This window comes from Argiope bruennichi, chromosome 5 (assembly GCF_947563725.1).
Source record: "Argiope bruennichi chromosome 5, qqArgBrue1.1, whole genome shotgun sequence".
NCBI lineage: Eukaryota > Metazoa > Arthropoda > Arachnida > Araneae > Araneidae > Argiope > Argiope bruennichi.
Genome location: NC_079155.1, coordinates 37,523,612 through 37,539,390, shown reverse-complemented (window position 1 = coordinate 37,539,390; position 15,779 = coordinate 37,523,612). Strand labels below are relative to the sequence as shown.

Below are 15,779 nucleotides of genomic sequence, written 5' to 3'. Positions count from 1 at the left end.
ATTTTAATCAGAGTTTGCTTCATTTTTCAGTCCTGATAAATGTATGATTTGTAATTAACCAAGTATAAAAGAAATAGGTTTAAAACTATAACAATAACTATAAGTAGTGAAGTATTAAATAATATTTCATCAGTATTGAAGCATAAAAAACTATTGAAGCAATACAGTATAGATAAATAGTAAAAAATATATTTTAGATCTTTTAAAAAATTTTATTATTCCTTTTAATTTTAATATTCCTTTAATTATTCCCTTTATTAATTTTAATGCTTCTTTTTAATTTAATTATTTCTTTCTAATTTTATTATTCCTTTTTTTAAACCAATTGATGAAAAATAATATAAAGATACTTTTTTAATAATTTGTATTAACATAATTTTTATTTTATAATTACAATACATGCAAATGTTTAAACTGCAATGTTCATTCAGTCAATAGTCATATGACCGTTGTGCTTGAAAATAAAAGTTAGAAACCTCAAAACCTTATATTTCCTCAACTCTGTTTGATGTTTTAAAAGATATTTATAAGTCCTGTTAATATATTTAATATTAATATATATTAATATATTTATTATATTTATTATTGATCAAGAAAGGCATATTCTTCCAAGGAAGTTTAAGCTAGGTCGAACATATTTTCTGATATAGCTTTAATTTAATATAATTGTTTATCAAATTTTAATTTTTTTACCATGTGGTTGTAATATAATGTCTAATTTTTTATGTAAATTTATTTTTATGCTTCAATAACAATTTATAATATTTATATAGGTAGAATTAAAAAAATAATATTGATAAATAAATCATTGATAATCACATAATTATAGAAAAACGAGAGAAAGTAGACTTTATTAATTCTATTTCCTCATTAATTCAATTTTTTTTCTACAATTTTCTACAATAAAGAAAACTTAGTTTATATATTTAATGTTAAGGAATGAGCATGAAAGTTACATTTTATTTAAATATATGCCCAAAACTGAAACAAACATACGCAGTAAAAATTCTTCACATAAAAATAATATAGATTTAACATGTTTTGTCTAAAGCCCTAATGTAATTTCTGAATCTTTGCACTCAACTTCAGAACATCTCAGCATTTCCTATCAGAATCTGCTATGCAGCATAAACCGTTGACTTTCAAGTACCTTGAAAACTCTACATTCTTGTAGAAGCATCATGCGCTGCAGATGGATTTGCAAAATCTTGAGTTGCATACTACTGAGATATCAGAGCTATGACACATATTGGTACTTTTATGCACCCAGGCTTAATTAGGAAAACTATAAGAACTTTCCAAAACACAAACTATAACAATGATTATAGAAAATATTTACAACGATTTACATGCTGATCAAGACATATACAATGCCACAACTAAATGACTGCTGACATCTCATCCAACCTTGTTTTCCCTCCTTGTCGTAGCTGGATATCTAGTTCCTGTTCTAAATTACAATGAAGCTCGATGTTTTACACAGAAATGATTGCCATTAAAAGATTTCAGCCATAAAGGAAGCCTACTGTTTCTTGTACTTGCGACTATAACTAGTTTGGTCACATGTGTGAGAGAACTTCCAAAGTTAACTGCAAGCAGTAACTTAGAATAATGTATGCATTAGTTGCAATACTGACACAGTCTTATGTATTATGTATTAGCATCATGGAATTTGCCGCATATGCGTAGAGAGAAGAATGAAAAGATTCTATGAAATGAAAGATATGCTAGGATTGCTACAAGCTCATCTTTCATTCCTAGTTTCTAACTTGCCAGAGAAATTCTGACCAGTAGCATCTTTTCCGCATAGCATCAGATATGTTTGTTTCTCTGTAGTAAATCATTAGATCAAAGCTTGATTTGCTGCAATGACCTTGGCTGTTAGGACTGTATATGTCCTGAAGAAAATAGTAGATGAATTTTTAATATGAATTAAAACTACTGTCAAAATTTATTTACTGTTTAATTTCTTTGTATAAATTTTTGGTCTTTTAGCAACAATATTTTGATAAAAAAAACATATAAGACCCTTAAAATAATAATCAAATCAAGTTCACTACTTTTTTACATTTATAGCCAGCAATAAAAATAGCAATCTAATCATAGAGAATCATCATAAAAATTAAAAAGATCATTGAAAAATTATTATTATTATCAAATAATAACAATTTTATTAATAGACAAAATAAATGAGCATTTTAAATATGTTAACAACCATTTCACAAATTTCTTTTGAAATTCGGAAAATAATTTATACAAATTATTATTTGCAATTGCCATTTCGGAAATATGTAGATTTTTAAAAACATATGCATGCACATAAAAAAAAATATTTTTGCTCCAAAATGTTTGATTTTTGTAAAGAACTTTTATTTTGAAGTTAAATATTTATTACAGAATTACTAATTATCGGAATAGAAAAATTCTAATAACTAAAAATTAGTTTTTTGCAAAACTTTCTTTGAATATTTAAATCAATTCTTTCAAAATTAAGATAATAAAACGTTTTCAAAACATTTTGGAAAATTTTCGGAGATGTTTATTGATAAATAAGAAATTTTATATTTAAGTGTATATACTTATCCGAAATTATGTTTTAAAATCTTTTCCTGGCTTAAAAATTTATATTTAATATATAAATATGGTGATACCTAGTATTTCATTCATAATATATCAATAGTTATTGATATTATCAGTGAAAAAAAGTTTACTCTTGAAACATTTGTAACTGATTTGATCTGAATTTTATTTAAACTATTTCTATGAATAACCTTTATGTAATTGCGACGAATAAAAAATAATGGTTTTTATTTGGTTTTTCCAAATATAATAGAAATAGAATTTAAATCCAAAAGCACAAATAATTCTTAAATGTTTTCAATGGATATTTATAAAGCCTCTAAAATAAAATGTTGATATTTACAGCTAAACATATATTTGTAGTCATGAGGATGGTATGTAAAAACGTTTCTATTCATTTAAGAATAAAAGTAGCATTTTTATTGAATCAAACTATTGCTTAATTTTTATTTTTTAATAGTTGCAAATATTTAATTATAATCATTTCGTTCATAGTATGCAATAAATAGTGTTGTTATTTATTTACGAATTTATTTATTTGGTAATTAACATTTATTTACAAATTGATATTAAACGAAACTGTCCTTCAATTTGTAATTCAATAAGTAACGTATCCGTCACCTACACATAAACAATTACAAATTAATGAAATATTTTTTTTTCTTTTTTTAAAGACTATTTTAATATATATGTACATTTTAAAACTACTATGAACTTAATATTTTTCATACAATATTTAAGAGAATTTAAATGATAAGAAGATAATAATGTTATCTAGATTTTATTTTAATTATATATATAATGAAAAATTCTAATGTTCATTTTTAAAATCGCTAATAATGTTATAAATTCGTGAGAATTTTTTATAAACATCTATTTCACAAAAATAATTTTCCATTTTTTTAGATTAAGCTACATTTACAAATAATAGTTATAGTTTCAAACATGATCGTTGTTTTTAGATAAAAATTAAATCAACAAAAATATTCTTCGTTTGCAGAAAACTGATATGATAGCATTTATGTTATTTTATAAATGTATATTCTTATATCTGAGCGAAAAGTTAATAATTTTGTAGCATATAACATTTCTATATACAAATTTACTAGGAATAAAAACAGAATGAAAATAAAATATTTTATCATAAATAGACATATATTTTTAAAGATGCATAAAAATTGGATGATCATATTTTTTTTCAAGGTATTAATAAATATATTCATAGATGTAGACAGATATGAGGAAACTCCGATTTGATACAAAATACATCTATTTTATATATTAATAGAGAAAAAGAATCTATTTTAAAAATAAAGGAATCAATAAATGAAATATATATATGCGTATTCTTTTTAAGAATTATAATTTTACAATAATGGTGTAAATAATGCTTAAGATTCCTTATTTTATTTTTTACAACATCAAAAATTTTGATATGCCTTTCCATTTTCTGATCTTAAATGATACGTTTCAATAGCATGTTGTTGATTATTAAAATTTGTCGATACATTTGTGCACAGCAGTTAAAATGAAATATTTCCAATAAATTGATTAATAAAAATAAATCTCTAAATTTCATAGATTTATTACAGCAATCAGTAATACGGATTCAGTTATAAAACTAACAGCATCAATGTCTAGAACTGGACAAAGCATATAGTTCTCACTAGAAACTCATCAATTATTTTTCATACAAAGTTCTCACTTGTTACGACAGCATCAAACAAAACACCTAAATATGAAAAGCTCTAAGCGATTTGATGATATCTACACATCACAGGCATGGAAAATTAGCATCAGGTTGAATGTAAAAATTACTTTTAGCACACTGAAGTTTCTATGTCAGGTGACAAAGAAACTTTCAACACTGTCATAGAAAAACTCTTTCTAATTGTGAACGATATCTATACCATGAAATCTAAGACAAATACTTTAATGGAAGCTAAATGTAAATTTATTTTTCACTTTGAAGTTTTGTATTCACTCTTATACAGTCTTCTGTACAAAGTGGACATATATTATCTGCTCAGAATGCAAATTTGCATATACTTTTTAAAAAATATATCTAATTGTAACATTGGTTTGATTTGCCATTAATGAAATTAAATATGGTTAACAATTTCTTTCTGAAAAGTTTATCGTTTACTTATACGGAAATAAATTTTTCAGAATAAAGCTTTGTTCATTCACTCATTAAAGCTCTTCAGCTTTTATCTTTAAACATTTAAAACTTTAACAAGCCTTTTCTACACTATATATGTCATTCTTTACAATTTAAATAAACAAACAACATATATCCATGGCACTTTTAAAGTAAATGTTTGTTATGAAGGTAATAAAGAAAATGATTTATAATCAAATGAGTTGAAAATATTTAAAGGATTTTAATGCTTTCTCCATGTAGTCTTGATTTTTTTTAAACTATAAAATTGGAATAGTAAAATCTGCTGAGATGTTTTCACGATTTTAAAACAGACCTCAACCAAGAACTGTCCTTTCGGGTTTAGGTCCTTGGCATCATATATCGTTTTAAAATCATCAAAAACATCTTATAAAAAATCAAAATCATCAAAAATGTAGAAGTTGTAAAAAATAAGTTTTATTGATAATTTTCGAAAAAAATATATATATAATTTTCTTTGGTGTAAACAAGTGTAGTTAACTTAAAATTTTTAGCTTTTTTTTGTACATGGTTATTATCTACAATAAAAAAAAGAAATTTAAAAGATAATTTTGTTTCTAGATTTCATACATGAACAAAGATAAACGAAAGTAAACTTCACCTGCGAGTTCATATTTTCTGTTCAAAGTCTACTCGAAATCATTCTAGTAATACTTTAATCAGATATATAATAAAAAAATAAAAATATAACAATTGCAATGGTATTAAAAATGCTCTAACTTATGGAATGAAATTTATTATTGCATTGATAAATATCTGGAGATTTGCAAAAAGTAATAATTCATTTTGTTATTTAAGGATACTGATAACATAAAGGTAAAGCGCCGCGCTTTCTGAGCAGATGCACATGCATATTCATGTTTCACTCTTGAGTCTGAGAAAATATGTGGAGTAATTCACCCACGGAGAACCACCGCAGCCCAACAAGCAATATCACAGGATCTAGGATTGATTGGCTGCATGCTTTATTCTGACATGAATGCCGTAACAATTCAGAATCAACATTCGATTAAGCTAATAATTTCTTAGCATAAATGATATTGAGGCTAAAATAGAAATACAGATTTTCCTTCTTCTTCAGTTGGGTAGTTAAACCGAAAATTTAGAACTTATATTCTTTTGTAATTCTTACATTTCGAGGAAGTGTTAGAAACATGATAAAGATAACTTGTCAGTAAGGAATAAGGTATCTTGCAATAATAGCCTAATCCTAAGGCTTGTCATAATTCTGACGAAGACAAACCGATCTCAAAATATGTCAAAATTAGGACAAAAACTCCCTTACTTGAAGGCATATAATAATTCTGGCTGAGAAAGTCTGACCTTGAAAATGTCAAAATATTGACGGAGGCAGTTTGTCTATAAGGCAAGGCGTAATTCAAACGAAAACAGCTTTACGTCATGGCGTAATTATGAAAATAAAAATCTGAAATTGTTGATTTTTAATATGCGCAATTTCTGCTGAAACATGCTAAAATTCTGACAAAGACAGTCTGACCATAAGGCACGTCATTAATTCAAACAAAAAGAACGATTTTAAATCATTGCGTAATTTTGAAAAGAAAAAATCGGAACTTGTTCAGAGTTTAACATTAAAAAAAAACTTAGTATAGACTTATTTTCAAATTAAAACGTATTTTCATTAATTAAATGTGATTAAAAATCTTCTAATTTCAGTAAATAATGAACAACAAACGTAATATAATTTTCTTTCTTCTTCAGTTTGTTAGTAAAACCAAAAATTTAATGCTCATATTATTTTAAAAAGTTACAAAATAATTGCTTTCATTTTGAATATTAGATGTATGATAAAGATAGATTGATAGCAAGGCATTAGGCATCTTGCAAAAATAGCCTATCTCTAAGGCAGGTCATAATTCTGACGAAGACAAACTAAACTCAAAATAATCAAAATTATGACAAAAGCCTGACTTTGAGGCATATAATTCTATCTAAGACAGCCTGACCATGAAATGTGAAAATTCTGACAAAGATAACTGATCATACGGCATGACATAATTCAAACAAAAACAGCCTTATTTTAAGTCACAGCATGGTTCTTACAAAGAAATATGAACTTTACGAATGTTCTGATTTAACATATAAAAACATAATATAGATTTTTATTTCAAATTATAATATTTTTGATTGAATAAATGTGATTAAAAATCCCCCAATTTCAACAACTGAAAGGCTTACTAAGCAATTTAAAAATCATAATCCTATTATTTGTGTATAGAACGAAATTGTATTTTTCTGATTTATAAAAACTTAAAAATTTTAATGCCAAACTATAACAGTTGATTCTGTTTTGCACGCATGCCAAAATAAAAGCACATCAGCCCACGTTCTATTCTAATTCTGAGAAATGATTGCATTTCGGAATTTGCTTTCACTCAGAAGGGGAAAATACGCATTTTCAGGTTAAGCCTCTTTTAGAAATTCCAATTGCAGGTCATAAAATTTTAATTTAGAAGACGATTATTTATAATATTATTTCAGAATATCAATTACAGCAATAGCATGGGAACTGTGAGGCATTCATAAGTGTTTGTTGGTGATTTATTTATTTTAAAATAAAATATACGTGTGGCCCTGAAAATGGGAATTAGCACACCTTCATGTAAGCAGTACTTGAAAAATAATTTAAATAGCCGCTTCAAATAATCGATTGCTCCTAAAATTATGATGAAATATATGTACACAAAAGTAATACTTGTGGACTAAATATCAGAATTAAAATTTTTAGTTAATAATGTATTATTTCAAAGTAAAAAATTTGAAAATACGGGAAAGATAATTAGCAATACAAACAAAGCTTTATAAAAATTATATAAACTCATCAGGAAAAGAAGGAAATAAATACGTAAATATATTTTTCAATTATTAGGTTAAATTTTAATAAGCAGCAGGTTAAATTATTTTTCTAAGACAGAGTGTCGCAGACAATGTAAAGTTTTGGATAGCAGGTTTTTTTAGCAGCATTCAATAGCGGAGTATTCATGTTGTAGTGTATCTTTCCAGTTGTAATGTTCTTTAATAGGCCAAATTAATAACATTTTTTATGATAATGTAATATTGTCCTCAAAGTAATTTAAAAATATAACAAAATGTATATGTCAGAAACTGATATATTTAATTAATTTGTTTTGAATTCAAAATGAATGCCAAATATTTAAAAGACAAACTAGTATCTTTTAACATAAATTATGTTATTTATATCTTGAATCAAAATGTGATTTATGTGTTAAATGTTTGTCTTTAGAAGCCATATATCATGCATTTAGTCATAGATTATTTGCATTTTAGGGAAGTGGTTGGAACTGACGTGTGCCTTCCGCGCGGTTCATATAATGAACAAAGGGCTTCCAGTAGCACCACATGCGATCCTGATGACTTTTTTTTTTAGATTTACTGCTGCTTTCTTTCTGAGGGATGTAAATAAATATACCGATTTCGGTTATTCTGACCCTCACGAGGCACATTCTAAATTTGAATTTGTGGGTTTGTAGAAATCAAAGATTCGTAATATAGATGGCAGAATCCACGAATTTTATAGAAACAAATCCAGAGTGAGTTCATTACTTTTGCAAAAGCCAAATTCCAGAAAAATATTTTTAAAATAAATCATTACATATTTTAAAATTAACTGTATGAATTGTAAAAGGTCCCAAACGAACATTCAATGAAATTACGGAGAACTCCCAAATTATAGCAATGCCGGGTTATCACTGAGAGATTTCTTCCCTTCCATTAAGAGAGATAGATTGAATACCCATGGCGCTTGCTTTGTTCGTTAGAGAACTATGCTTTAGGGCCAGGAATGTTTCTTGGCAAGTTTTAAAGGATATCCTAGTATACAATTGCATACAGTTATATGGGCTCCTCTTTTGCATTTTAACCCCTTGACTATCTTTGAATGGGTTGTCTTTGCAATTTAGGCAATTTTTCTTACTTTTGAAAAATGAACTCGGATGTTCCAGTTTTTTTTAAGTATCTAAACTCTATTGATTTTAGGAACGAAATAGTTAACTATTTATTGAACAAAAGATATTTATAATTCAATCAAATAATTACTTTTCAATCGATTTCAGAGCAATTTTTTTTGAAATGTTTTATTTTTATTAGAAATTTTCATATTAAATATCTCACTTCAAATGTACACATTAGTTAAAATGTGGCCTAACTTTTGTTATTAATTATATTTATTTCTCAAAATATTCCTAACCAATCTTCAGAAGAATATTTTTTTCTACAATATTACATGGTTGAACTAGATGAAATTTTCACAGATTTAAGGAATATATTTAAGAAATAATATTCCTAATTTTGAATCTTTTCTAGCATAGGTACTTGATTAAGTATATGATTACACAACAAAATGTAAGGCTTTTCGGTGATTCTTATATTAGTTTTACATATGATTTTTTTTTCTGAAATTAATTCTACATACTCAAAATAATAATCAAAAAATAACTAATAACTCAAAAAATGTTATATTTTTTTCTTTAAGGATTTATTAACATTTTTCTAAAATATCCTTATATCCTTGAGAAACATTCCAAAATTTTCTTTTCATCAACTATAAATTATGCAATTATATTTCTTTAAAATATTGTAAAATGAATTCAGTTATTAGAGGGTACTTGCTATCGGATGGAACTTTTTGGGAAAACCCAGGTTTTATCGTTTTATGTTCTTTATAATTTTTTAAAGTCCCAATCGATCAAACACTATAAAGAATTCGTATGTTATTAATTTTATTCGTCAGCTTCACATGCACGTTCAAACGTGTGCAAAGTAGTGTTTTTCGTAGATTCTGCCTGCGTCTGCGACACCCTGCAACTGAATACCGCCTTGGGAGGGAGGGCAGCCCTACATTCGATAGGGAGAAGGGATGCTCTCTCTGCTTCTAGTTATCTCTTCGCTTGGAGCCGAGCAGTGTGAGGAATGAGACCCTGGTGGTCCTCCTGGGCTCGCTGGTGGCTCTCCGGGAGCCGTTCCCTAATTGTCAAATGTTGGGGTCCGAGGAACTCTGCAGCCCCTTGCCAGGCATGCCCTCCCCATACTCCTCACCGCCCCCGTCCCCCCTGTTGTACGGCGACATCAGCCGTGAGCGGTCGGAAGCAGAGCCGAAGTCCAGATTGTACTGAAAAGACACGCAAGGAAATGTATTAATACATCATAAAATCCAACTAAAACATAAAGGAAAGAAAATATATAACATATATTTGTAAACATAATTTTTTGAAGCACAGTTGTGGCCGAAGACAGAGATGAAGACACTTTGAATTTCTAACTTCGTTTTATTCCATCCCTGGAGGTATGATTTATGTACGAGTAGAAACGACGAACACATCAACACAGAACAACACAAGAGAGAAAAGAGTAAAAGCTAATAAAAGATTTATTCCTGTGATTATATACTGTGAAATTTTAATAGGGATTTCTCTTCGACGTGTCGACCCATGTAAGACCTTTTAGGGACTTTTTAATGTATTAGTAGGGATCTTTTAAAAGATTATGTTTAGCTTGAGAATTTTCCCCTTCACTCTGAGTGAGGGAAGTTGTCGATCTCAGCAATATTACAGAGCTTCAGTTGCATTAATTAAATAAAAAAAGGGTGGAATTGGATCAGGAAGTAATTGAAAGCGACAATTCGCATTTTCGTATATGACTGCAGGCAAGCTCCTTAAAAATTGATTTTTTTTTATTGATTTACTTTCGGTTATTTCTCGTTGGTTCTAGAAATTCTTATAATTTCTGTATCTTTCTAAATGTAGAAGATTCGAGTCATTTCGTCTTGCGGATAAAAACAGATGTAAGGTTTAGTTCCTTGATTAAAATCTGAAGTTGAGATTAGCGAGTGTTATTTTTGACTTTAGTTAACACACGGTTTATTTACGCTAACTTAATCTATGCGAAATTATAAATATATGATAATAAAATATAAAGCTCTTTATGAAATGAAACATAAAGGACATAGCTCTTTATAAAATGAAATAACAATTTCAGTTTTTTTTACTTTCTCGTGTACGAAGTATTCACATAGAAAGTGTTGAAATCGTAAAAAAAATTTCAGTCTCAATGCTTTGATGTATCTTAATAATTCTAGCATTATTTCTGTTTTTTTCTCTTTCTTTCGTTAAGCATATTTTAGACATTTTATCTGCTTGTCTGTCTTAAAATATTATAATTCAAAAATACAATGAGCAGGAAAATAGAGGACATCCTCTAGTTCTTTATAAACGAAATAATTGTTTCTATGGCTTTTACTTTTTCATGTACAAAGTGTGCCTATAGAAAGTATTGGAATCGTTAAAAAATTTATGACTCAAGTAACTTCACTTTCTTATTAAATTTAAAAACTTAATGCTTAAGAACACTTTAAAAATTCTAGCATCATTTCTGTTTCTTTCTTTTTCTTTTTTTTTTTTTAAATCATGTTTAACATTTAATTTGTTCATCTGTCTGGGAACATTATAATTCAAAACATAATTAGCAAAATGGAGGGAATTTTGAATATGATGGTTTTTACACAAAATTTGTTGATTTCTATCAACATTTGAACAAAATACGTTTAAAGAAAACTGTCTGCCCTGTTGTATTGATGTTTAACTAAAACATCAATACAAAATAAAATATAAAGGGAATCCTGTAGTACTTTATAGAATGAAATAATAGTTTTGATGGATTTATTTTCTTTCTACTTTCTCATATATGAAGTATGCACATAGAAAGCATTGCGATCGCAAAAAATTCGGGCTCAAGTTTTTTAGGAAACTTAAAAATTCTAGCATTATTCGTGTTTTTTCTTTTTCTTTTTTAAGCATATTTTTGACATTTTGTCTGCTTATCTGTCTTAGAATATTATAATTCAAAACTAAAATGAGCAGGAACAAAGAGGGCTCTAGCTCTTTATAAAATGAAATAATAATTTTTATGTCTTTTACATTCTTTTTATTTTCTTGTGAGCGAAGTATGCACGTAGGAAGTATTGTAATCGTTAAAAAATACGTACTCAAAATTTTAAGGAAACTTAAAAATTCTAGCAATATTTCTGTTTTTGCTTTTTCCTTTTTTGAAGTATATTTTTGACATTTTGTCTACTCGCCTGTCAGGTAATATTATAATGCAAAAATACAATATCTATAGAAGAAAATAATGGTTTTTATTTCTTTTACTTTCTTTTTACATTTGCATATATGAAATATGCTAATAGAAATTGTTGGAATCGTCAGAAAATTCGAGCTCAAGGCTTTGAAGATACTGAAAATTTCTACCTTTCTTCTGTTTTATATTTTCTTTCTTTTAAATATATTTTTAACATTTACTATCCCGCCTTTTTGGGAACAGTATATTTCAAAAATACAATGAGCACGATGAAGGGAATTTGTAATACAATCTTTGCACCAAATTTGTAGATTTCTGTGAACATTTAAATGAAATCCATTTAAAGTAAGTCTCTCTTCCCTCCTGTCCTATTCAATTTAACATAATAACTACAAAGTAAAAAGAGTTAAGTGGAATTTAATTTATGGACTGATTTCATGTCTAAAATGCCGATATGTATCAAATTTGTAAATAAATTCATCAAGAATTTGATCATCTGTTGGTCTGCACTTTCACAAGCATTTTACGTCATAACTCAAAGACTAAGTGACTTAATTATATGACATTTGGTATGATTTTGTGACATTTATACATTTTTACGTACATTTATTAAAGTGTATGCGAGTGATATGAGGAAGCCATTCTCTCTGGTTTTACATCAAAACCATTTGTTAAATTATAAAATAAATGTTGAAAAAAAAATCGTATGAAATAGTAATAAATTCAGATATTTATTTATGCTTTCCTGAACAGTGAATAAAAACAATAATTTTAAATCCAAGTTTATGGCTAATATTAGCTTAATATTTTCTTAATAATATTGATTTCCTACCCAAGTTAAGATAACTGCTATGTTAAGAAGATTGTTTAGAATGAAATAACGATGACAAAATAGATACAACAGCATTTTACCTTTGTGGCGCAAACTAAGCACGTGGTAACTACTTTGGAAATGGCATTCATGAGGTTTTTGGTCTCTTTGATGACATTATCTACCTGAAAGTGTAAAAAATATGTAAGGAACTGAAAACATTTATAGTATAATTACAGATGTAAATTGTTTAAAAAAGGTGGAATAAATAATGTTACTGTTGATAAATAAATATTGCGAATAAACAAAATCGTAACTTTTAAAAACAAAAATAGTTAATATTATCATTATATAAATTTCTTTCGTAATAAATTCTGAAACATAAATTTTAATGTTTGCTGTCATTTATTTTAGAAGAAATCAGCAATTGTAAGAATTTAAAAATAAATTTCGCTTCTGCGTTAAGTGTATATTATAATTCAGTAGAAATTCCGTACTTTTATTTCAAGAAAAACTAGTATAATTGAGCTAAGCAACTAAAACAATTTTGTTGTTCTTTAAGCATCAATCAAAAAATAATCAAGATTCTTTAATTGTATTTAACGTTGGTTATCTGAATTATTTATGAGAAAAGTAACAACATAAAAGAATATTTTATTATCACCAATTATTTTAAAATGATATCTAATTTAATTCTGATAAATTTTATATTCTGATTTCAGGAATTTTTCTTCCTTATCTTTTAAGCAAATATCAAAGATATTACATTACAGAATTTTTCAAAAAGCTACCTCATATATATCACCATATCACATACCTTAAATCCTACTTTAAAAACAATATTCAAATTTTTACATTTATTTGAGATATGATTATATTCAAAAATATTTCCATGAGTTAACGTACCTTTGTAAACGTTGCAGCCTTTCCAACTGTTGTGTTTTTAACTGTGAACTGAAGCTGTTGAACAAATGTCGGTACACGATCTAAATTTTCTAACATTTCTTTTTTATGTGTACCTCCTGGAACCTAAAAAATAATTAACAATCAAGAGTAACAGTAAAATTTCACTTAGCATAACCACAATAGTGAATTTCAATATTTGTCCTGTATGTAATATCGCTGAATAATATGAAACATCTCTAATATTGCAATTTTATAAAGTCTGAAAATTGTAACTCCTTCCTTCAACTTTATGTAAAAAGATTAGTGTAGGCTACTCTAAAATTTGCATTATTTTGTGCATTTTCTTTCGAATAGCATAACATATTTATCCACTTGCTTCTATACTTTTTTGTATTTGTGTTATAAAAATATGAAAGATAAAATTTAAAGTAATAATTCCATAAAAATATTTCTTAGATTTCAAAATTTTATTTCAGGTTTTCTGGAAATAGATACAAATAATCTAATTCACTAAGAAAGAGTACAAGGATATAAATCTATTACAGCTTAAGTTATTGTATAATATGATCGAGAGATTCGGAAGGAACGGAGAATACTGGAACCCCAGGTAACGTGCTGATCTACCAAAGGTTCGACAAAGGAGTGCGAACACTGAGTCATTCCTGCTCCACTGTCTTTCCAGAAAAAAAAATATCAAAAGAATTTCCAGACTAATGAGGGATTCTCTATTCTTGTCGTTTTTATGATCTGTCGGAGGTTGAAAAAGAATCCATTGAAGAAAGTCTCTTGATTTTTTTAAATACTTTTACTAAAATTTTGATTCTGCAACATCTTTCCGGTCCTACGTAATTATGAACAATTTTACTGTACATTTTATGCCTGATGAGGTATTTCATTAAAAAGCAAAAATTTAATGATAGTTCAATGGTTCTTTAAGTTCACAAAAAAGTTATAAATGGAACATGTTTTAGATTAATATAATATTCAGCAAACGACTTAGAACTATAAATCACCAGGCAAAATATAATTAAAAAATAGAGTGCGAAGGATTTTTGATGCATCTTTAGCTTTAACTTCAGATTATTTAACTTAATAGAAATTTTACAATTACTTTTAAATAAGATTTTAAAATTAAGTTAAAAATTATGGCCAATTAAAAAAAAACTTCTAGATATAAATTCGCAAAATTTTTGCGATTTTGTATTACAAGTGCTGTGTTGTTTCACAGAAAAAGTTTTGGAATAGTGAGTTTCATAATATTCGTACCAATGACGTATAGTTTTGGCTCCTCTTCTATGATTTCAAACAATAGTAAAATAACAATAGTAAGGCAATTCAAAATAAACAGTAATAAATGTACTTTTGAAATAGAATAACATGGGAAAAAAAGTGATTCATTAAACGGTATATGCTTGAAATATTAACATATAATCTAATAATATTAATGTGCTTCCCGATTTCCATACTTTGAATATGTTTTTATGAGCTATTGTTAAAGAAAATCATAGAATCGATTATCTGACTTAATTTAAATTTTACTTGAAGCAGACAGAAACAAATTATCTATATAATTAGAGAGTGAGCTAAATTTAGTGCATTTGTATGGTAACTCAAGATATTCTATGCAATAATAATACAAAATGTTCTTTATAATTGTAATGATATCTTTTTGATATTGTACTGTATTTAGAATGTGGAATAGTATCATGGGGATATCATATAATATCTTGGGCAAAACATTTGTCCACTAAAGCAAAACTTATTTAAACTATAAACATGTCCTCATTTAAGCAATTTTTTTATAATATTGTAAGATATTGTGTAATATCTTATCCTATAAATAAGTTTTGCTTCAATGGGCATTTCAAATTTTCAGATAAAAATACAAGAATAGTTTGACTAATAAATAGGCATCCAAGCATATTTTATTGAAAGCAATTCATTCTAAATTTTTAAGAGTGTCTGAAGCTAATAAAAAAGAAAAATGAATAAAACTAGAGAAATAAGATGCGCGTTTGGTACCTGATATGAAAAATGTCTCACTACTTTGTAAAATCTGTTTGCTTCTTCAGCAAAGAATTCAGCTTGGGTAAAGAGGTCCTGAAAAGAAAATAATTCATAATTTTAATTTCAGGTAAAAATATTTTTAAAATTATTCTTTGCGCATTGGAAGTTATGGTGATTATT

At 27.0% G+C, this 15,779-nt stretch overlaps 1 protein-coding gene across 2 annotated transcripts in view; it reads right to left on the bottom strand.

Moving 5' to 3' along the window:
* Positions 1 to 9,340: 9,340 nt before the first annotated feature.
* LOC129969129 (alpha-catulin-like) overlaps positions 9,341 to 15,779 on the bottom strand; it is a 315,460-nt gene continuing 309,021 nt past the window's right edge. For both annotated transcript variants that reach the window (XM_056083550.1, XM_056083551.1), the window contains 4 exons: positions 15,615 to 15,692; positions 13,593 to 13,715; positions 12,788 to 12,871; positions 9,341 to 9,911 (listed from right to left, as the gene is read on the bottom strand). In XM_056083550.1, the coding sequence (XP_055939525.1) occupies positions 9,774 to 9,911; positions 12,788 to 12,871; positions 13,593 to 13,715; positions 15,615 to 15,692 (423 nt within the window). In that variant the 3' untranslated portion in view covers positions 9,341 to 9,773. The remainder of the gene's footprint in view (positions 9,912 to 12,787; positions 12,872 to 13,592; positions 13,716 to 15,614; positions 15,693 to 15,779) is intronic.